General features: G+C 34.5%; 1 protein-coding gene across 2 annotated transcripts in view; it reads right to left on the reverse strand.

The window, feature by feature from the left end:
- Window positions 1-3,664: 3,664 nt before the first annotated feature.
- LOC124541035 (zinc transporter foi) overlaps window positions 3,665-24,663 on the reverse strand; it is a 47,655-nt gene continuing 26,656 nt past the window's right edge. The window contains exons 1-7 of one of the 2 annotated variants that reach the window (XM_047118823.1): window positions 23,975-24,102; window positions 8,747-9,226; window positions 7,184-8,262; window positions 6,581-6,717; window positions 5,807-5,887; window positions 5,044-5,231; window positions 3,665-4,794 (exon numbers count right to left, since the gene is read on the reverse strand). In XM_047118823.1, coding sequence (XP_046974779.1) covers window positions 4,654-4,794; window positions 5,044-5,231; window positions 5,807-5,887; window positions 6,581-6,717; window positions 7,184-8,262; window positions 8,747-9,157 — 2,037 coding nt within the window. In that variant the 5' untranslated portion in view covers window positions 9,158-9,226; window positions 23,975-24,102 and the 3' untranslated portion in view covers window positions 3,665-4,653. Of the gene's footprint in view, window positions 4,795-5,043; window positions 5,232-5,806; window positions 5,888-6,580; window positions 6,718-7,183; window positions 8,263-8,746; window positions 9,227-23,974; window positions 24,103-24,663 lie in introns of those variants that run through there. The other variant, XM_047118822.1, reaches the window with a different exon arrangement.

Raw genomic sequence — 24,663 nt, forward strand, 5'->3', positions numbered from 1 at the left:
TAAAATATTTCTTAATTGTATGTTTTTTAAAGGGTAAATAAAACGAGAGACACGTATGAATAATCCATATATTACAATATAGTTTCTTACCGTATGTCCGTATTATCACACTTGCTCGCAGAGCATTACGTATTCACCCTTTCTCAAACTACTGCACATTACTGACAGGTCGTTTTATTTCTAATTACAAAAATCGCTACATTCATCCCAAATTGCAATGAGTATTAATTCCGTAACATGGGAAAACTTTTTTTTTCATATGACAACATTATACAAAAATTTAGGCGGCAATATTTCACAAAATGGCCGCGACGTGTCAGTAATGACAATATTTGACCATTCAAAACATTCATGATTTGCGATTGAACACAATAACAATGAAATTCTTAAATAAATCGCTTAAATCAAGTATACATTTATATAATCACTTAATACAATTAATTCTTAATTAAAATAATGACGTTGGTAAAAGCAGCCATATCGTTTAAACGCATTTCTCAACATTAAATGCCTTAAAATGGAGTCATACATGGATAATATTCTTTTATGGTCGACAGATAAATTAGCCTCCATTCAAATTGACTTCTTGTTAAATTAACAACTATTTTAAAAACAAAAAAAAATTAAATGTAGGAACGTTACGTAGATATATTTATATTTTTTATGTTAGAAACTTAATTTAGCACCTATTGTCTTATTTAAATTAAATGTATAATTAAAAAAAAAACATAATTCTTTAAACTGTGTTAGAAACTGCTAGACATGTGGTAACACTGTTTTAATTATAATTCATACAGATAAATTATTTATCGAACTTATATTAAAAAAAAAAACGATTCAAAATTGATGCCTTAATACTGTTTAAAATCTTTTAAAACGCTAATGATGGGCAAGGTATGATAGGATGACAATCATTCATTCATTCTTTAACGTTCGTCCGCTGAGAGAATCGCGTCAGTGACGTCGGTTCCTTGGTCACTACAAACATAGCCTTGTAACGTGTATGGATTTAAAAAAAAAAACTATTTTTTTTAATCAAAATTAGCCCAAAGTAAGCAATTAAACAATATTTTTTAATTGTAAATCCTTTACCGATTTCAAAATTCCATTGTACTTTCAATCACATACCAGTCAAGAACACATTCTCTCAGCGGGGTTTTAATATTATATTATATCAAAATAATTAGATGATTGATTTATCATTCATCTAATTACAATGGTAGGCTAACTGCACACTCGTAATCATAATGTTATCAAATCATCTAAAATCAATTACAATGATGTATATATAATCAAGTCAAATTATAGAGAACATCTTTAAGTACAGGGTTTAAATAAATACCTAAGATATAGATATATCTTTAGATAAACATTTATTTAAACCCTGTATTGAAAGAAATGAAATTAACTATATGTTTGTACTATAAGCAAATGTTTGTGAACTATTTCAGCTGACTCGGAGGTTTAAAAGCAACTCAAGTATTTAAGAATTAAATTACATTCGATAATAATTATGTTTACAAGTGTACAACAATCAGCATTGGGTACATTTTTATAAATTTTCGATGTTTTCATTTATAAAACAATTTTACTAACATTCAGTAAGTATAGAAAATATTGTTATAGAAAATCTACTTGTTAATATTACTTATTTTACATTACAATGGTATGGAATAAATTGATTTAGAAGACTGACAGCGTTTACAAATATATTTTTTACCAAGTTGAATTCTATCGTTAAAGGTCAAATTTCAAATATTTAAAGAGTGCGAGAATCAAATGCTCTCATATAAAAAAAAAATTAAGAAAATGCAATAAATGATTCAAATATATATAAATATATGTTTGTATGTATGTGAAAGATTATATACATTGAATAGGTATGATATTCTGTTCATAGCATCAATTATTATCAGTTTCACATGTAATTATTACAAAAAACTTATTTTCAATAGTATTCTGTCATTGTTGGCTAACTGCAAGAATTAATTACATGCAAAAAATATCTCAAATTCACATCAAAACCATACACACATTATATATAATTATTTTATAGTCAATTAATAATATGCCTGTATATTTTGATAAGTGTAAATTATGTACATAAATAGTTAACATAAGTACTCTGTTATTCTTGCAATTAATGAATTCTTGCAGTTAGCCAAATATATCGATAATAAATCTTTCTAACTAATATTTAGAAAAACTCGTAGAATGTAGTTTATTAATATACGATGTAAGAAAATTAAGTATTCTTTATTTAATTTCATGTCATAGAGAATTTGACAATGTATTAAGTACATTAAATCCAATAACATATTCAATTACAGCAATTTTTCCATTTTAAGATATATATAATATACCTTCGTTACACATCAATCAATAAAATAAGTAGTGTAGGGCAAAAATAATTTTATAAGTTGAATCGTAAGCAAATATTTCTCAGCATATTATGTATAGACAAAAACATTTTCTAGAATAATAAGCTATAAAATGATTTGTTGTTTCAATATATTTTATTGTTTTTATATTACTAATTAGGCACATACAGATATGTGCATGTCAGCAGATCTCAGAGTTTCAGTAATTATTATGGATATTATATTTGTGTATATATAAATATCGGCATAGCTACCACTTTATTTTTCTTTCATTTCAATGTGTTTACATTATATGTATGAATAGCTAACACAGGAGATATATTATGTCCCAGACACTTCCAAATCACTGATAATCAGCTTTAGTTAGGATTTACCATAAACAATACACATAGTTATGGTCACAGTCATGGTACAGTGAAGAATCAACAAAAAAAATTTCTCAATATTTTTTACATTAATATATTTTTTTTAAATTCCATTTTTACCCAACGTCAGATCATATAGGGACTTATTACTGACGATTACTATTTCGTATATTTAGAGATTTATGTTTATGATATATCTATGCTGGATCATGTAAAGATCACAAATCAATCACCATCAATATTATTATATTGATGGTGATTTTTTTTTATTACATTGCTTTCATAATGCTTAAAAATCCCCTAAGTTATAAATTTATTGAAATTATTGTGTCATTGTTTTCATCTTAATTTACACATATTAAAAAATGTATATTAGTGTATTGACAAAGAGTGATATTTCATATATATTAAAGTGTTTAATCCGTTTGTTTGGTCTAACGTCTTTTGACATTTAGTCTTATCGGGGAGCCTTGACAAGACTATGACTTAATGAAATTAACACAAGTACTACTAATACATATTAAAATCTCTAATGTACCATTGTATATGTGAAGCATGTTTACTTCAATATTATAAATGCGAAAGTATGTTTTGTCTGTTGCTCTTTCATGGTCAAAACCCTGAACCAAATTTAATTTAATTCACCATGAAGCAAGCTTAAACCCTTACGAAGGACATAGGACTTACTTTTCATGCATAATGACCGCAGGCGACAACTACTTTTATATTAATATGATGGCTAAAATTGGTTGTTATATAGACAATTTGTTATTCAATTGTATTTTAAATTCAACTAAAATTTATTAATTTCATATAAGAATTATATGTGATTATTGATTGACAAAGTAAAATCTATCACAGGTTTAAATAGAAAATACCCTCAGTTGAAAAGAACTGGCAGCTGATCAGTTTTAAAATAGAACATATTTCATATAGATAACTGTTTTGGTCCAGCAACTGGCTATATACAGTAACAGTGTAAAAAGAAACTGCCAGAAGGCCATCTCGCCTTTAAATTTTCCAAAATCACTATTCATGACTGCTTTAAGGTTGGCACATTCATATAGCATTAGCATAGTATTTTTTTGCATTCCATATTTTTATATTGGTAGTGCATATACGAAGAATGTTTTATGTATTTTTATTATAAATATACATTAGTTTATATATGATAGATAGATTTTCACATCCTTGAAGGCATGTCCTAAGCAAGTGTATGGCGTCCCATACAATTGACCTGTCTAAACATGTCCATTGGTCCACTAGTATTGTTTCTTAACAGTGCGGTAAGACTCTATAATTAAGACTTAGCCCAATGCTTGATATTTAATTAAATTAAATTATAAATTACGAATATTTTATCTAGAAAATGTATTCATCTATACTGTTATATACTTTTTGGATGTGAGGCAAACATTAACACACAGAATTTTTGTCAAAGTAACACTTTGAAGCTAATCTATTTATTTATTGTTATACATAACAGCTTATATATATAATAATAGTAACTTAAGACCATTTTAATAATCAATAATTATATTTATGTATATCAATTATGTACGGTTAGGTTAAGTAGCATTTATGGAGCATATTCGAGAAGAAATAGTTAACTTTAATAATTTGTACCATAACTTTTACAAATCAAACATAGAGTTATGAAAATTATAGAAATGACATCAATAAAATCAAAGACACTTCTGTTATTACAGTACAAATCATCATAGAACCTTTTAAGTTTGACGCCTAAGAAAATAAGTAATTTGAGCTTTACCTAAGTCCATCACATATCCGTTAACATTTTTCAATTGACGATCAATATGACCGTTATATGGGAACTCATCACTTTACACGTATCTCCAATCACTTGACACTTAACACTATCACTGGTTTCATTCACTGTTTTCACATTAACCGAATAAATTCTTCAAGTCATGCTCGTAGAGGGCTATCACGAGCATTATGCCAATTCCACTCGCTAATCCCATCAGCTGCAGGATGCACTGGCACAGTGTACCCTCTTTGCTGTGAGATGTGCTTAACTCGGGCATCTGTAAATGAGTAAACAGACTTTAATCAATTAACGCGTAAAGTAAGAGGTTGTTCTAACCGTACCTAAGTACTAAGCACAAAATAATGAATAATACTAACTTTCTTTTTTCAGTTCCAAGTCTGGGCATTTGAGTATAAATTCTAGATATTAAAATAAACAAACTTGAAATTATAATCAGAAGTTTTTAAGTAATATTAAAGTAACTAAATATAAAGATATTTCAAATTAAATAAAAAAAATAAGTTACCATATCAACAAGTGCGATATAGAGGAACATGCCAGCCGCAGCCGCGAAGAGCCACCTCGTCGCGCTTGGAGCGTGACCCGCCAGCACGCCGCACACCATGCCCGCGAGACACAATGCAGACGACAACACGTTGTAGCAAACGGCGCGTTTGACCGACATACCAGCTTTTAGGAGCACTGCGAAATCACCTGAAAAACAAAAATGAAAAGTTATTAATAACATAACGTAACTACTTTTCTTGTCATTTCTGGCTTAAGGCATAAAATGGTTAAATGTACAAACAACCCCCCCCCCATAGATAAGCAACATATCCATCCCTTAAATCGTCAAAGTTTGATAGAATATAAAATATTAATAGAAGACGGGCTTGCACAAAGCTGTCTTGCACCAAGGAGGTACAAATACCAACATGTTTGAGAGGGAGATAGAAAGAAAAATTAAAGTATGAACTAAAATTGGTGCAGACGTTGGTGCCCTTAATTCTATTCTCAGTAAACCTTCGAAATTTATTCTTTATAACAAAAACAGGTTCAGTCGCAGAAGCGATGTAAACAATGCCATCTTCATCTTCAAAAATCCGATCAGCTACCAAAAATTGAAAACAACATTTTCAACAAATTCAACTGAAAAATCCTGATGTGCTCATTTGTGGCAACCGAGATTTAATTGAGGACCTTGGAACCTGCAGCCTTCAAGTCATTAGACCAACGGGTCAGTCAGAGAGGCTGCAATTCTGTAGATATATGTAAATGTATATTCATACCCAATTCATGAGGCAGCTCGTGACACAGAACGGCGATGGCTGTGGAAAAGCCCCCGGCGATATTAGAAGCGAATGCCGCACCTGGAAATACGATACGTAGACATTAATATGTATACAGATTATACTCTTTGATTTGACTTTTATACAAATAATGTTACGATATGTGTATCACAAAATCGAACGGTAAAATCGTTATATTTATTTACTAGCGGTGACCGCGACTTCGTGTGCGTTCGAATTTAACAAAAATAAAGTTAGTGTTGTAACCTGAGTAACTCCTTGTTATATCAGCTATCTGCCAGTGAAAGTCATTTGTAAAAAGAAATATTATTTTAGGACATATGTAAGTGTGGGCGAAAGCTGTGGTGTACTCTGTTTAGGCAACAGGACTGCGAGATAGTTAATGCTGGAGACCAACGCCTTTACGTACTTTCCGAAGTAGCTTTTCCAAGCAGCGCGTACGCATTTCCAAAACCTAGACCCCGAGCAGTTATTGAAAACTTTTTGATAGAATAACCCAGTAATTCTATTGGCCCGACATAAGATTTGAATCGGGGATATGCAATTTAATAATTAACCACTAGTTTAACGTGACAGTTTTATAAATAGTAATCGGCACATGTAAATCAAACTAAACAAAGTATAGGACACAGAGAAACTAAAAACTTTTTAAAATTCAAATCCAATAATTCAGACAGCCTACATTTACATCGACAAATGTCGTCATCGTAAAAATCCAAAACTGTGTTGCAAGGCATAAAATATCAGACTCACCGATAGCCATTCCGTCCGTGAAGTTGTGCAATCCATCGCCCATGATGACCATCCAGGCGACTGACGACAGCGACGAGGGCGGCGCGTGCACGTGACCGTGCGCGTGCGAGTGGCCGTGGTGGGCGCGGGAGTGCTCCCTGTAGGGGGGGGGGGGTCATTAGAAACGGCAGAACAAGGGGTGAGTGCAAAGGTCACAGCTAAAGTGATTGATTAAGGCAAACTTGCTTCTGATCACTTTCAGTGCCAGAAGTTAGACGAATTCGATGAAATTTGGAATGAAGCAAGTTTGAACTCGTTAGGACATGTGCTGTAACATACAGCTTAGACAGTCGGGCATCTAGTATGATACATATCTTGCTTTTAGAGCTAAAAAGTCCAACTTAAATCAATGTCATATCTTGCTTTTATATTTAAGCAACTGGAAATCCTAACGATGGTATCAGTACTGCAAAGTTGTTATTGGAACTTTGGAAGTAAAATTTAAGTTCAAGTAATTAAGTTTAATAAATTAGGATATATTAATCAAATAACTGTTTCTAGTGCCTAACATTACAGAGCGTGTAAATCTAAGTATATCTTGACTCCATTGGAATACTTTCTTACCTGAGTATGACAGTGTAACTGTCACCATCTTTCATATCCTTCGCGCCGTCTTCCTTATGTTTAATATTGTTCATTTCGACCACCGCCGGAGTCGATTCGGCTTTCAGAAGCCAATCCTTTGCAGTCGGCTCATTTTCCTTCCCCTCGGGGTTAAGAGCGTTCGATGACACGACACTCACTGAATTGTTGTGGTTTTTATTCGCCTTCGGGCTTGGGGGCAGACCGTCCCTCAAATGGTGGTCATCGTGAGTGTCAGTATCGATCTCGTCATAGCAATACGGATATTCCGAATATTTGTGTTTACACGTCTTCGTCGTGGGATCACCCTTTTCGTCCCTCTTGAATATTTTCATGAGAGAATTCGATGTTGTGTTCGTTATTGGCGCCTTGGATCCACCTGAGCACCCTCCAACTGTCTCATCCTTCAAAACTCTCACTCTGGACGGTAGTTTATCGTCCTCCAACTTTTGCCTACGTTTTCGCCATTCAACGACTACCGTTAAGCCCTTTTCCATGAAATAGAAGAAGACAACACCAAGCATGGCCGCTAATCCTTTCCACATACCATCGTCATGGGATGCCCTTGATTCAAGGGCGTGTCCGCTATCGTGGTCATCTTCCATGGGGCTCATGGCGTGTGGCATCAAATGTAATAATGCATCCCCACACAGGGTACCTACAGCTAAAGCTACCAAGAACTGTAGGAGGTGGTTGTAATAAGTTTTGTGCATAATGGGAATCACGGCGACACCTAACAGTCCGCAGGCGCTGATCGCTGTTATACTGAGCGACGAGTAAAGCCAGACTGCGAACATATTTTTGGAGTACGCGTTCTCTTTCTCCACATGTTTAATCTCTCTGTTCTCTTGTCGTCTGCTGTCTAGATATGATTCTTTCACGCATCCATACCTTTCTATAGAGGAATTGGCTAATTTTTGATATAATAATATAGGACAAATAGCTTGAAATGTTTCCTCAGAAATGAGGCCTTCTGATTCGTGATCATCGTGATCATGGTCATGACCGTGAGGTTTTAACCTCGTGTTGACTGTTGTGACCAGTTCTGCGCTGCTAACACACTGTAAAAGAAATTTTATAGATTTTATTTCCTTAATTATAAAAAGTCATATAAACCTCGTGATATTGTGAAAATCGTGCTCTTAAAATAATCGACCTAGTGCCTATAATTAAACTAACTGAAATAACTTTTGGTCTGAGACTACAAAATTAAGAGACCGAATAATTCAGGCTTAGAATCGATATTTTTGTAAACTTTAGATGAGTTTTGTACTATGTATGTATTTAGGTTACTATAATATGCCTGCATCTTATCGTTATCCAATATGATTGACGACAATATAATGTTTATATGCAAAGATTAGCTTCAATTAGACTCTAAGACGTATTCCTTCATTTGGAAGTACCACCAACTTGGTGGATGGGCAATGTGGGCAGCTTTGATAACTACTCATAATCATGACATATATTTCTACAGGAACCTGTTTCTTTTCCACTTTTTGGAACATCAATATGATCAATAGAATTGGTTTAATGTATACTCACATTGACGATGTCTTCTTTGGCTCCACTCTGCCCATAAATATATTCCTTATTCTCTATCTTCTGGAGACCACCCTCGATGAGCTTGTGAAAATCCAATCCTTCGAGCATCTTATTAAAACCTGTCATGTTCATAGTCATCGAGCCAGCGTCACCGTATATCCTGAAGATCTGTTCGACATATGCTTCTGGATTAAGATTCCTGACTTCTCTCCGCTGTCTTATTTTCTGGTGTCGCTGGTGATATCGCAATTTGGACTCTATCTTTCTTTTCTCAAGGTTAAATGTTGCATGTTCTATTTGAAGTTTTGGCTCGTAAGTGTGTAAGTCATTATTTATATCAACGTGCGACCCGCATGTGTGTGCTGCACATAGGAGGCAGAACATGCAAACTGTTACTAAGTGGTGTGACATCTTGATTGGTTCAAATTAACTTCGTCGGCTAGCCCGGCGTCAGGATTGGTTGCTCATATCTTGACGGATCTGTTGACAATTGATAATAACCATTAATTCTTGAGACTACCTCCACAAACCTTTTAATCTATACTAGTATAAAGCTTAATATTTTGTATTAACGCACTGATTTCAGGATCTTCGAATCCCATTTGAGCAAAACTTTGACATAGAAATAGCTGATTCATTGAGAACGATTTCGACAAGGGTAGACTGAGACACCTTATTTGAGCAGGCATCCCAGGATTTACTTGTGCTGAACTTAAGTTTATAATTCATTTTGTGTTCGTAAATCAAGGACATGATGCACGAAACAAGCTCGAAGCAGAACAAAATCTGCATCACAAGTGAAAATGTGAATGTGATGGAACAATCCTCATACCCTCTAAAAATAGAGGATTCCTTGGCCCAGCTATGTAACATTTGCAGACTGTATCTTCGTATAATGGACATATCCAATCTATCTTACTATTTGAACATCAAATCTGTCGCCTCATACTGAAAGGACCAATGTCAAACTTACTTTATCTAAGTCAGCACGAGACAAACAGAAATTTACTTAGTAATTAATTCAACAGCAGCCTGTAAATTCCCACTGCTGGGCTAAAGGCCTCCTCTCCCTTTGAGGAGAAGGTTTGGAACATATTTCACCACGCTGTTCCAATGCGGGTTGGTGGAATACACATGTGGCACAATTTCTATGAAATTTGTCACATGTGTGATGATGAATTATAAAGACAAATTAAGCACATGAAACAGCGGTGCTTGCCTGGGTTTGAACCCGCAATCGGTTAAGATGCACGCGTTCTAACCACTGGGCCATCTCGACTACGAGTAATAAATACAGCTATGTTTAAACCAATAACAACTAGTGATATCAAATCAAACTATTATAGCTCGAGGAAAATCATGAAACATAGATGTGGACGTCCTCGATAATTATCTTATAAAGGCAGCACAGATAACCGTCGTAATAGATTCCAGAATCGATAGCTTCAGATTCTATCTATAGATTCGTCATCGTGACTTGACTGAGATACAATGAGAATTAACATACTGATCTAAATCAATCGGTTGCAAAGAGTAACAAGTGGAGTTCTGACTGACCTAAGCTTCGGCTTCAAATACCAAACATTGAGCTTCAGCGAAAATTTGTCTTAGTCAAAGGTTTTTAGTAAAACCTTAAATTGAACGAACCGGGCTGTATATTCGAAACTGCTGGATTAAGGCTTGCTCTCCCATTGAGGAGCAGTTTAGGAGCATATTCCACCACGCTGCAATACGTGTTAGAGGCATGTGGCAAAATTTCTCTCTCACGATTTTTTCCTTCACCGCAGAACTTGAGACGAATTTTAAACACATTAAGGAGGTGGAATTTCAGTAATTCTTGCCTGGGTTTGAACCCACAATTAGTTACCATGTCCGCGTTCTAACCACTGGGCCATCTCACAAATAAGGCGTGATTGAAAAGAAAAAAAAAAACGACAATCACACTGAATTACAGAAACAAGTAAGTTCTCTCAACTGATTATCTAATCAATGCTGCGTTCATTAAGAAATCCTTGAGAAGGCTAAGGACAATAACACACTGTGGCGAACTGAGCTTAGTGCTATCTACTGATAAACTAAACGATTGTGACATAAGACATTGATTAATTACTACTTCTTTTTGCTTAAATTTCCAAAAATGCACATTAATTGATAAAGTTTAAATAGATAAGCAGGAGTTGGATGCAAGTAGCCGTAGAAAGACCACAGTGGCGTGCATTTGGAGAGGCAAATGTCCAGCATTGGAAAAACATGGGCTACTGATGATGATGATGAAAAGAGTTTACTTGTTAGTCCAATTACACACTACTTGACAATAACTGTAAATCATTGTAAAATTACTCTTAAATAGATTTATAGTATAATTGACATTATATCGTTTCTTTCTTATTATTGATTTGTTACAACTACCTTCATAATCAAAGCCTTCTCATTAACTATCATCAACTTGTCAAATTGGTTATATGGGGTCATTATAATCATTTTTTATTGTTTAACTAGCGACCCGCCCTGGTATTGCACGGGTGCAATGATATAACATGACAGTGGAAGCTTCTAAAATTATCAGTATTTTTTACTACATTGTCCATGTATTATATAAAAACTCATCATTTATTCTACCGCCAAATAACAGTACTGAGTATTGCTGTGTTCCGGTTTGAAGGGTGAGTGAGCCAGTGTAACTACAGGCACAATGGACATAACATCTTAGTTCCCAAGGTTGGTGGTACATTGACGATGTAAGGAATAGTTAATATTTCTTACAGCCTTATTGTCTATGGGTGATGGTAACCACTTACCATCAGGTGGCCCACATGCTCGTCCGCAAACCTATACCATAATAAAAACCTTCCTATCGAATCACTCTTATCTTAAAAAAACCGCTTCAAAATCGCGTTGCGTAGTTTCAAAGATTTAATCATACATAGCGATATGGGGTCAGAGAAGGCGACTTCGTTTTATACTATGCAGTAATTATTCTCAAGCGAATCTTGAAGTGATCTTCTTTGGGTTATTAATAAATCTCCCACCGAAGGTTGTGACGATAGCCGTTTAATCGATTTCGGCTTCAACGGACTGACTACAACTGAGTTTCACGATATTTATTTTTAATAAAATTTTTCAACATTTCAAAACGGATATATTAATAACAGGCACAAGGAACATAACATCTCAGTTCCCCAGATTGGTGGCACATTATATTTAGAATAGTTAATATTTCACACAGCGTCATTGTCTATGGGTGATGGTGACCACTTACCATCAGGTGGCCCGTATGCTCGTCCGCCAAACTATACCATAAAAAAAAATATTTTGAATCAATATAAGGGGGTTGTTAGTCGCTGTTGGGTATGGTCACCATTGTCAAAATAATACGTTGAAAGGATACCATCATGTCTAATTACTATACTCAATCTACACATAAAATAAAATTAGAGTGTCTGTTTGTAATATTAAAATAACTGCTTTTAACTAAATAAAAATGCACGTATACACGGTACATATACCAAACAAACAATCGATTGTCTATATGTTTGTTCCGGCTAACCTCTGGAACGACTGAACCGATTTTGACGAAACTTTCACTGGCAGATAGCTGATGTAAAATGGAATAACTTAGGCCGCAACAATATATTTTTTTAATTCAAACGCGCACAAAGTCGCTGGCACAAATAATCTTATATATAACATTCTGACATATCATGAGGACATATTTTTAGTGATTTACGAGTTTGCTCTTATAAATCTTGGCACATTATTATCAGCCACAGTTTCACTTGTGTACTCTTTCAGAATAATCCTCATCAACGGCATTGTATGCTGTATCATCACGTCCATCTCCCAAGTCCTGACCCTCAGTACCGACCTCTGAAGATCGTGTCTTATTCATACTAATTAGTGATGGCGTTATCCTCCCGTACATTGATATAAATTAGTGAACCGATTTTAATTGACGTTATCTTTTAAAACACAAGACGAAAATATTAAGCAAAGATTAGGAATATTTTTCAAAAAACAAAGTCGCTTACGACTGTCTGTCCCTATGTATGCTTAGAGCTTTGAAATTACGCAACGGATTTTGATGCGGATTTTTTTAATAGATAGAGTGATTCGAGAGAAAGGTTTTGTATATAATACATGGACAATTTTGTAAAGAAACACTGATAATATTAGAAGTTTCTAATGTGATGTCCTAAAATAAACAAATTCTTATTTTCGTATCAGCATTGTAACCGTGCAAAGCCAGGGCGGGTCGTTAGTACTTATTATTTTTTTTGGTTTGTTTGGTTTGTTAAATGTAAGGACTCGATATATACTATATGTTACACTATGACATATGAGAAGATACTATTTAAGGCTTTGTATAACCTAGTCCAATGACATCATCATCATCCTGCCTACTTCCCTATAATCTCTATAGGGTACGTCTGGACCGATTACGATGTAACTTTCACTGGCAGATAGCTGATGTAATAAGTACTAACTTAGACTACAAAAATAACTTTTTTTGTTAAATTCGAACACACGAAGTCGCAGCCACATGGGATATACAGTATACATATATATGACAATGAAGTTCCTTCCAATTTCGTATTCAAATATCAATGCCGTTCATCTTTTTCGCACTAGTGTCATGCACCATAGTCTTACGGCCTTGTACCAGTTAAACGACAGACGAATCTAACGAGCGAGCTAGCAACCGGAACGAAGAGGTTCGTTGTACTTGGTACTACAGTCAAAATCAAATTTTAACATTTTTTAAAGAAGTAGCATTGCCCTAATTTAATTAAGGAATAACTTTTAAGATTATCAAATGTGTTGTCAACAACTGGGCTATTGTCGCTTATTAAACAAGATAAAATAGTGTCGATTATTCTAAAAACTTTAGCTTTACCGAACACATATACAACTATATATACACATATATAAATACATTACATAAATAAAGTAAAGTAAAGTAACAGCCTGTAAATTACCCACAGCTGGGTTAAGGCCTCCTCTCCCATTAAGGAGAGGGTTTGCAACATGTCCCACCACGCTGTTCCAATGCGGGTTTCCTCACGATGTTTTCCTTCACCGCCGAGCACGAGATGAATTAAATTAAAAAAAAAAAAAAATTGAATATATATATTCAAAATGACATGATGATATTAAAAATATAAGTCCAGTCGTTTACGTTCGTAATATCTTTCTTTCGATATCATTCAAAAGCCTTTTTTTTCGCTGTCATATGTTCTACGTCATACTGACGTCACAACTATGTACGATAAAAAAACATATTAAGCTTTTTGACGCTTCGACATACATATATTAGACGCACAAAAATGCTAAAGTAACTCTGTCTGTTACATCTATGAACTCTATAAATAACTGTATTTAGATGAAATTTGGTATTGAGATGGGGGGAAACTGCCGGGGAGATCCGGCTATTTTATCTATAACACTGGACAATTTTTTGGTTCAAACCCAGGCAAGCACTACTATATATATGTGCATAATTTGTGTTTATAATTCATCTCGTGCTCGGTGGTGAAGGAAACCTGCATGTGTCTAATTTCATCGAAATTCTGCCACATGTGCATTCCACCAATCCGCTTTGGAACTGCGTGGTGGAATATGTTCCAAACCCTCTCCTTAATGGAAGAGCAGGCCTTAGCCCAGCAGTGAGAAATTTACAGGCTGTTATAAATATCAAAACGATCTCGTCAATAAATCAGAACCATATAAATCCAGAAGCAAAGATAAGCCCTTTCGAAGATTACATAATCACCATCATCGATCAAAGGCAATCGTTTTATATTTTTTATTAATATCATAAAAGACGTAAGTGGAACAAATCTATTGACGAGACTGATCGATTACTACCGGCCACTGATTGGCCATCGATTAAATTTAATGTTTGTAATCATTCGATAGAAAAAAAACGTGTCATTCGATTCGTCAAATAAAACACAAAATAAACTTCATTCAAGTGGGCTTTTACAAGCACTTATGAATCGTCATTTAACAATTAAGTGAAGCTACCACCGGTTCGGAAAGTAGATTCCACGGAGAAGAACCGTCAAGAAACTCAGTATTAGTTACTCTTTTTCAACATTTAAAAAATACAGTCATGTTAGTTAATTACAATTATATATGTATGTAATATATCCCGCCTGGAAGTCAACAGGTATCAATTCCACACTTTTTTTATAGTCTGTATAATCTTGTATTGAATAATACACGTATGAAAGAAACGATGGATTTTATATGAATTAATAAACGAGCTGAGATGGTTGAACGCGTGCATCTTAACGGATGATTTCGGGTTCAAACCCAGGCAAGCACCACTATATATATGTGCTTAATTTGTGTTTACAATTCATCTCGTGCTCGGCTGAAAACTGCATGTGTCTAATTTCATCGAAATTCTGCCACATGTGCATTCCACCAACCGGCATTGGAACTGCGTGGTGGAATATGATCCAAACCCTCTCCTTAATAGAAGAGCAGGCCTTAGCCCAGCAGTGGGAGATTTACAGGCTGTTACTTTGCTTTACGGCAAATCTCAACAAAGTAATGATGATGATATATAGGACATATTATCATCATCATTACATAGCATAAAACAAAGTCGCTTATCGCTGTCTGTACCTATGTATGCTTAGATCTTTGAAATTACACAACGGATTTTGATGCGGTTCTCTTATCAGATAGAGTGATTCAAGAGGAAGGTTTTTGTGTATAATACATGCACAATATAGTGGAGAAACACTGATATATATATATATATATATAGTATTCTATTCCAATCGATATTTTCGAAGATATTACAGATCAGGGACATTGTTGCTTGTGATATCAATGACTGAATAACTGTGAACGTTGTATAAGACATTCTGTAGTTTATTTTGTATCAGTATTGCACCCGTGCGAACCCGGGCCGGGTCGCTAGTAACACACACAAATACACACCAATTTATACAAACAGGTCGTTTCAAGTTATATATTCCAACTTCGAAGCGAACATAGCCGCGGCTAACTGATAGTTTCTAATCAAGTAATTATGGTTATGACCCATTTAATGAACCTATTATATATACTGGTATAGTTATATATTTCTGACCGGCAAATAAATTCTAATTAACTGTAATTAAAATACCGTCGTTCCAAAAAGTTCAAGGTGACTTTAAACTCTTTACTTAAAACAAATTCAATTGCAGAAGTACGTTTAATTAACCACCCAAACTACTCGTTCGTTACAGATATATTAGGCCAAATGTGGAACATTTATGGCATAGATTAATGCTCATCGCTTATATACAATGGCTCTGTAAGAAATATTAACCATCCCTTACATCACACATCACACACAATACACCAAACTTGGTTACTTGTGCCTGTAGTTACGATGGCTCAAACACCCTACAAACCAGAACACAACAATACAGAGTACTGTTGTTTAGCGGTAGAATATCTGATGAGTGGGTGGTACCCAGACGGGCTAGCACAAAGCCCTACCACCGTCAAAAAAAACAAAATAAACTTTTTTCGAGTAGGCTTTTACAAGCACTTTTAAATCGCCATTTTACAATTAAGTGAAGCTACAACCGGTTCGGAAAGTAGATTCTACCGAGAAGAACCAGCAAGAAACTCAGTAGTTACTTTTTTATTGCTTTTGTATACGATAACAACGAATATTTAAAATTTCACCTTTGAAACAAACATTGTCGAATTTCAATGGCGTGCCTGTCTGATTTGTAAATGGGAATAAAACGAATGAAAACTGTGCCAGTTTAACCGTCGACCTTTGCGATGTATCCATCGGTGCAAGTACGTCGCGTGATCAAAACCATGTACTAAATAACTTAAGTTACATCACAGTGGCGTATTTAAGCTAAACATTGACAATAGCGTGCGTCATAAATGGGCATATTTTTAGAACTTAGAAATAGCTCTGAAAATCCTTTGACGATGGGAATAGCTAAGGTCTTAGATTGGTTATATTTTTGGTATCTTGGAATAGCTTTGATGGTCTTAGGTGGCAGGGCTTTGTGCAAGCCGTCACAGAGCAATACTTATTATTGTTGTGTTCCAGTTAGAAAGAGTGAGCCACTGTAACTCCACAAGACAAAATACAAGGGACGCAACATCTGAATTCTTATGTTGATGGCGCATTGGTTATGTAAGGAATTGATGAAATTTCAAACGGCCCTAGTCTATAGACGACGGTGACCTAAACATCTGGTGAACCATTGGCCTGTCAACTTACACAAATCTGATCACTTGTTCATATGTATTATATAAAACAATGCGGTCTATTTGTACTCATTCAGATATATCACTCCAAAACATATGCGAATATGATCCTCTCTCGTTCGAAGGATAAGTGAGAGGGTAATCTTAATTCATGGTAGTTGTAGCAAAACCGGGCTCATTTTACCGATGACAAAATCATGGACAAGCTGATAGACAACCCAAAGGGTCTCTTAAACATATTTTTTGCAAAACAAACACTAATTGCACTCCATTGTTTGTATTACTAAGACTGGTGAGCGAGTTGCATATTGCTCATGAAAGGCATGGTCAATATTTCTTATAGCGCCAGTGATCAAAGCAGGAGGAAAAACATAAAAAAATAAATAAAGACATATCAACCTACCTACCTAATTAAAAAGATAAATAAAGATAACATACACGAGCCGTACAAATCAATTCCAGACACACACTGTCCGACAAAAACATCGATTCGTTATCGATCCACATTTTCGGCGTCGAGGTGTGCCCATAGAGAGCACTGCGAAAATAATATATGATCGATTGCCAAAACACGCGCCACGCCAGGTCAGTGGCACGAATAAACGACGATTAATTTATCAATATCCTGTTGATATCGAAAGAAACATCGGAAGTAAACAGATTCAGCGAACAAACAAGGCGGCAACGAGTGATATCGTGGTCGTTTGTTGGCTTGTGATGGGAGCTGAGATGGTCCAGACAGGGACCACTATATATATATGTGCTTAATTTGCGTTTATAATTCATCTCGTGCTCAGCGGTGACGGAAAACATCGTGAGGTAACCATGTGTCTAATTTCATCGAAATTCTGCCACGTGTGTACTAACGAACCCGCATTGGAACAGCGTGGTGGAATGCGTTCCAAAACCCTCCCCTTAATTGGAGAGTACTTAGCCCAGCAGTGGGAAATTTACAGGCTGTTACTGTTACCTTGTAACGTTTCAACTACATCATAAAATCTTGGAAGACCGTTGATCTGTTATAGAATAGGACAAAGAGAAAATCTTTAAAGGAGTTTAATAAGAAAAAAGTCAGTGTGGACCAGGTCTTCCAAGAAGACGACTGGCTCGAAATTCAGCGAAGATCTGCTGATGTTCAGTAAAAATATAAAACATCAAAGTGTATTAAAGTACAATGTAAAAAAAGGCATGGAAAACTGACGATGGATGTTGTTAAATTAAAAAAAAAAGCTACCACTGAATGTAAAAATTCTACCGAGAAAAATCGCCAAGGGACATCATAGTTACTCTTTTCCACCATTCAATCACAGTATATGTCAATAAATTGAAATCAATACACAATAAATCTCAAATTTTAGTCTTTAATAGCAATCCTGCATTGATATATATGTCATATGCATCATTCTTTACATTTTCAGAGTGCAAAACAGTGTCGCGTAACTAATCACAAATAAAAATAAATAAAGACAGACACTTGATATAAAACCTAATTCCACCGTATTACAGATAACATATAAAACCTCCAGAGATACTGTTTATTGTTTGATCGTTTATCTAACACAGGTAGTGATAACGGTTATCTAACGAAAAAACGCTGGGCGCCTATCGTTATAACGAATCTCTACGTAATATAAATATAGTCACTTCCCGTTGTATATAGGCTGAGATCTTTTTAACTACGCAACCGATTTTAATGCGGTTTTCGACAACAAATAGATTGACTCAAGAGGTTTAAATGCATTAATGTAGGGAAAAGTTAATTATTTTGACTTTCCCAGTCGGAATAGAGAATTTTGTTCTTCAATACAAGTACAGTCAGAGTAAGAAAACCTTCGTCAGTTTTTCATTCCTTTATCAAATCTCAAGCTCTTAGTGCCTTTTGAATCTAAACATCGAATCATTGCGACGCAATATGTCATTCTCGATCGGTAAAACAGATTATCGCTCACACTGAGCACACGAAAATAGACCTTAAGGTGACGAACCTTTTCTTAGCGCGACTGCACTTAAGCTCTTTTGTACCCGTGTGAAGCCGCGACGAGTAGCTAGTATGTAAACAAAACTAGATTACAGCCACTTATTACTCATCGTATTTTTGACAATGATAAACAGATTAGAGTTTTATCGAAAGCGGAACATCAAATCATTGAAACAAACACGGGATAAATTCAGACATATTTCCCATCCAACTCAAACTATAGCCTGTTCCAATGGAAGTAGGAAAAAAGATAAACAAAATTTGATCAACGTATTTATAGTTAATGATTAATGTATTTTCACTTATTTTACAAGTGGTGGAATATGTTCCAAACCCTCTCCTTAATGGAAGAGGAGGCCTTATCCCAGCAGTGGAAAATTTACAGGCTGTTACTTTACTTTCATGTAATATGATGGTAAGTGATCAGCATTGCCCATAGACGTTGGCTCCGGATGAAATGTTAACCATTCCTTATAACACAATTATCAACTCAACCTTAGAAACACGGCATCAGTATTGCCTGTAAGCGGTATAATGTTATGAGTTACGCATTTAGGCAGAAAACCTTCCCGCCAGTAATAAACTTTTTGGCGGTAAAACGTTTTTACTTATCTATTATAGATTCGAAATGTTTTGGCCTTGAAGGCGCAACATACAGACAGACAGTGTTCGCATTTATAATATTAGTATAAATAAACGGAAATACAGCCTAAACAAGTTGTATCATACAAATCTTTAAATAGCATTACGAACACGGCGACAAAATCCAAGATGGCGTTTTCGAATCAAATAAAAAAAACGTTCCAAATTTAAAAAACTAAATTCGCGGTATTTTAAAATATCTGATGCATTCAAATATAATTCCGCTTAGTTAGTGCTTCGCTTTGATCATACTAATAATTTCGATTCAAAGAAAAATATACTCTATGTCTCTATATTTAAAGTTTAAAATTAAATGTCGAATTTGAATTTGGAATGCGAATTTAATTCAATGAAAATTCTACTTTATGACTATTACGAATATGGTTTAAAGTAAATTGCACTCATAATAAAATCGCATTTGTGTTTAAGGTGTATACAATTGTCACTGTAATTTCATTTCTATCTCATTAAAAATAAAGTCTAATTTAAGAATACATAAAACTTTTAAGAAAAATTTATAAAATTTATACATCAAATTTTATACTATTTAAAAAGAAATTGTGCTGTCTTCTTTAAATAAAAATGAGTCTTAAGTCAAATTATTAAAGTTAAAATTCGTTATTTCCATGAATTTTCACTCTTCTGACAAATATGAGCTGTTCGGGTACTGAGTCACTGAATGAAATTATTTTTGAAAAAATAGCATTTCGCTAACGTAATTTATAGTGTGAATTGAATATTATCTATAATGTATAGACTTGCATAGTTGATTCCAGAGGTTCTCAAACTGTCTTGCGAAAGAGACCCATTACCAAAATCAACTGTCACCAGACAGTCAGACCCGTATAACCAAATTACTCAAAACTTCCTAACTATAGAATGACTAGCAAACCGACCCGGCTTCGCACGGGTGGACAATAGTTCATTTTTTTATATTTTTTTGTTGCATTTTTTCCGCCATGTTTAACAATTGTCGTCCTATCAACTTATTCACACAAAAACCTTAATAAATCATATACAAAAACATTCCTTATGAATACCTCTATCTATCAATGAAAACATCATGAAAATCCGTTCAGTAGTTTTGGAGTTAATATCGAACATACAAGCAGACAGACGCGGCCAGAGGGATATGTTTTATAATATGTAGTGATAATAATAAAGATTTATTCATTCATGAAATAGACAGACATACAGAGAAAATCGGAAAATTTTGGTGGGGGGGGGGTAAGCGTAAAACTACTTCGTTCCAAAATCAAAGAACACACACACTTACATATTACATAACTTTGTAACAACGTAAAAAATACTTACAAAGAAATAAACGCAGACTATATAAAAAAACTGTTCATGTCCGTCCTTCCAACGACCAATGAACCAAGATGCTACGGGTGATGAAACTTTTTTTGCATACCACTTGCAAATATACAAACAAAAATACACCTTACTCTTATTGATATAACGCTTAAAATCATTTGTATCATTTTCAATATCAAATCAATCGAATATAGTCCGTATTGCCTTGAAATAGAGTTATAATTTGTATGACTAAAAAAAATTATAGTTAAAATTCGTACTCTTAAATCGAGTGCGCGATTTCGTTTTTTTTTTTTCAATCATTAAAATGCAACTTAGGGCTGTCGACGACGCTAATTTATTTTAATTTATTTAAAAAGAAAATCTATTGTTGAAAACTCGCATGTGTTGAAAAACCTTCTCCTCAAAAAAGATAGGAGGCCTTTAGCCCAGCAGTGGGAATTTACAGGCTGTTGTTGTTGTTGTTGTATGTGTTGAAACTGACGTATCTCTCTCTTTAAAACTCAAGTCTCGAATCATCAATGTTTCGGATAGCAGATTCTATCTAGAATCGGTAAGATGAGATCTATTATATGGGCATGTTCGATTTGTCCTTTTACTAAACTATATAAAAAAAAAAAAAATCAAAGTACTTATTCTTTATTCAAATTGGATTTTAAAAACAGTTATGAATCGTCATAGTATAATGTCGAATTAAAACATACCTCACACGAGTGCAAATATACATTTCGAAATGTATGTTACCAAAAAATAACCCAGAAACTCAGTAGTTACTCTGTCCCAAAATTGGAGATACGTTCATAGTCAAAAATCTTTATTCAATCAAAATCAAAATAAACTTTATTCAAGTAGGCTTTTACAAGCACTTTTGAATCGTCATTTAGCAATTAAGTGAAGCTACCACCGGTTCAGAAAGTAGATTCTACCGAGAAGAACCGGCAAGAAACTCATTAGTTACTCTTTTTCAACATTTAAAAAATACAATCATATAAGTTAAATACAATTATATATGTATGTAATGTATCCTGGCTGGAAGTCAACAGGTATTAATTCCAAACTTTTTTATCATCTACAAAATCTTGTACCGAATAATATGCCTTCTTTTACCAATGTATTATATATATAGTGATTACACTTGCTTATTGACTGTCAAAACCGGTTCTGAACTTAACACATGGGACCTGAGAAGAACCGGCAAAAGAAACTCAACGTGATATTATTTCAATATCCATGTAGATAAAAAAAAAGATATACCCAAATATTTAAGTATATTAATTACGCATATAATCAATTTAATATTTTTTTATAGTATAGGTTGGCGGACGAGCATATGGGCCACCTGATGGTAAGTGGTCACCATCACCCATAGACAATGACGCTGTAAGATTATTATTATTTATCTTTATCTTAATGTCAACTTTAAAAATAAAAAAATATATATATTAATAATATAAAAACTTAGACGTTGACAACCCTAATTATATTAAGAGTACGTTTCTTAGAAGTTCCGAGATATGATTTGGAGATTGTTTCGCGTTTTATCTTGTATCGTATGAAAGAATGCGTTGTGAGGAAGACTGCCTACACATGTATATGCATAAAGATTTATTTTGTTTTAATGACTCTATATCATAATATCGTCAGTGACATCGCCCACGTGTTCGAAACGTGTTATAAAAAAAAAATAACCAATGTCACTGCGGTACAAATTATATCAAAATCGGTCTAGCCGTGAAAGCGTAACAGACAGACTTTCGCATTTACATTAGTCTACATAAATTAAAAAAGTAAAAAGTAAAGTAACAGCCTATAAATTTCCCACTGCTGAGATAAGGTCTCCTCTTCCATTAAGGAGAGGGCTTGGAACATATTTCACCACGCTGTTCCAATGCGGGTTGGTGGAATGCACATGTGGCAGAATTTCGATGAAATTAGACACATGAAAGTTCCTCACGATGTTTTTCTTCACCGCCGAGCACGAGATGAATTATAAACACAAATTAAGCACGTATATATAGCGGTGCCTGCCTGGGTTTGAACCCGAAGTCATCGGTTAAGATGCACGCGTTCTAACCACTGGGCCATCTCAGCTCTCCTAGATAAATTAGTGATTTTTAAAACTAAAACCACCTGTAAATATTGCATAGTTGGACTGAGGCATTATCTTGTATAGCTAGTTCCGGACTTCAAAGCACACATACATACATCCCGAGATATTAAATCAATCCATAAAGAAATATCTCGATTTGACTCTTACACGTGGAAAAGAACACAAACTCCTTTCAAGGATAAATTCTAACCATACATACATACACAGCTAAACTATATCTAATTTCAAGCACATGCTCTACAGTCACGAACACGAGATGAATCATACATCGAAATATAATCACGCCCGGATGCGAACCCGCTTACCGCGGTTAAATTCCACTGAGTCGACGCGAAATCTCATTTGATAATTAGCAGGTAAATAAAGTGTCATACGCGCGTCGACTCGAGACCTACATTTTAGATTTAGACCGCCTCTAATTAATCTTAAAATAGTTTACATATATAAAGTCTGTTTATTAATTAATATCACGTTAATTAATTAGAATAAACAAACAGAAATAAGTTAAATAAAATATAATAACGCATTTTTAACTTATAATATGACATATATAAAGCACTACCATATACTACAAATTATATAGGCTTTATAATTCAAATATAAAAACTGAATAAATATCCTTCATAAAAAAAAAACAGAAAAAGAAATGTTTTCAAAAATCGAACCGGAATAAAAAAAAACCCTTTTGTTCAACAAACGCATAAAAACGTTGCATAATGCATTTCACACGATAAAACAAAGCATACGAAAACAATTCACGACTTAGCGACACAAAACATTAACACGTCACAGTCATAAAATAAAATAATCATCGAACACAATAAAGTATGACCTTTGGCATTGAAGACGACTTAGAATAAAAAAAAAAATATATCGCAGAGATTAATAAAAGTACGGATCGATTAAAAAAAAAAAAAAAAGGAAAAGATTATAATATACTTACGAATATACAAACGTCGGCGTTCGAGAGGCAAAATTTAAAATTAGAACGCCGAGACGCGCTCGCGCACGAACGAAACGATAAGCTATCGGCCGCGATAACCGTCGTTAGCGCGCCGCGCCGTACGGAACTAACGACGCTGGCGTTACGTGGCATAGAGTACGCCGCGTAGACGTGACTCCATGCTACTTCCTTGACCCGAGCGCATATTATATTAACTAGTCGTCGCTCGCGGCTTCGCTTGCTTTTTAGGAGATTGGTTGACACGTGACTAGGCAAAAAAAGTAGTCCTAGTCCTTCCTTGTACTTCAAGTTTACAATATTAGGACAGATTATTTCCACACCTCAAAGGCCTATATATAAATACTAGTAGTTCCGCGTGGCTTTGCTCGCGTTTTAGGACGTTGGTTGACACGTGTTAAGCAAAAAAAAAAAACGCCTATGTTTCTTAAAGTTTCGAAGGAAATATAACTTAGATTTAAATTCAGTACGGGGAAATCCTTATGCGTCACCGACATTTTAATATCAACAGTGTATCTATAGATATGACGTATTACGTACGATTGATTTAAATAAAAAGTACTCTTATCACAGTGACTACGACAATGTACGATATATATAATTAATAACGACTAACCGATAGGTGTTTCTCAGACGATCGAACTCGCGCACAACTTGCCTCACTGAGGAAG

Source organism: Vanessa cardui, chromosome 27 (assembly GCF_905220365.1).
Source record: "Vanessa cardui chromosome 27, ilVanCard2.1, whole genome shotgun sequence".
Lineage (NCBI taxonomy): Eukaryota > Metazoa > Arthropoda > Insecta > Lepidoptera > Nymphalidae > Vanessa > Vanessa cardui.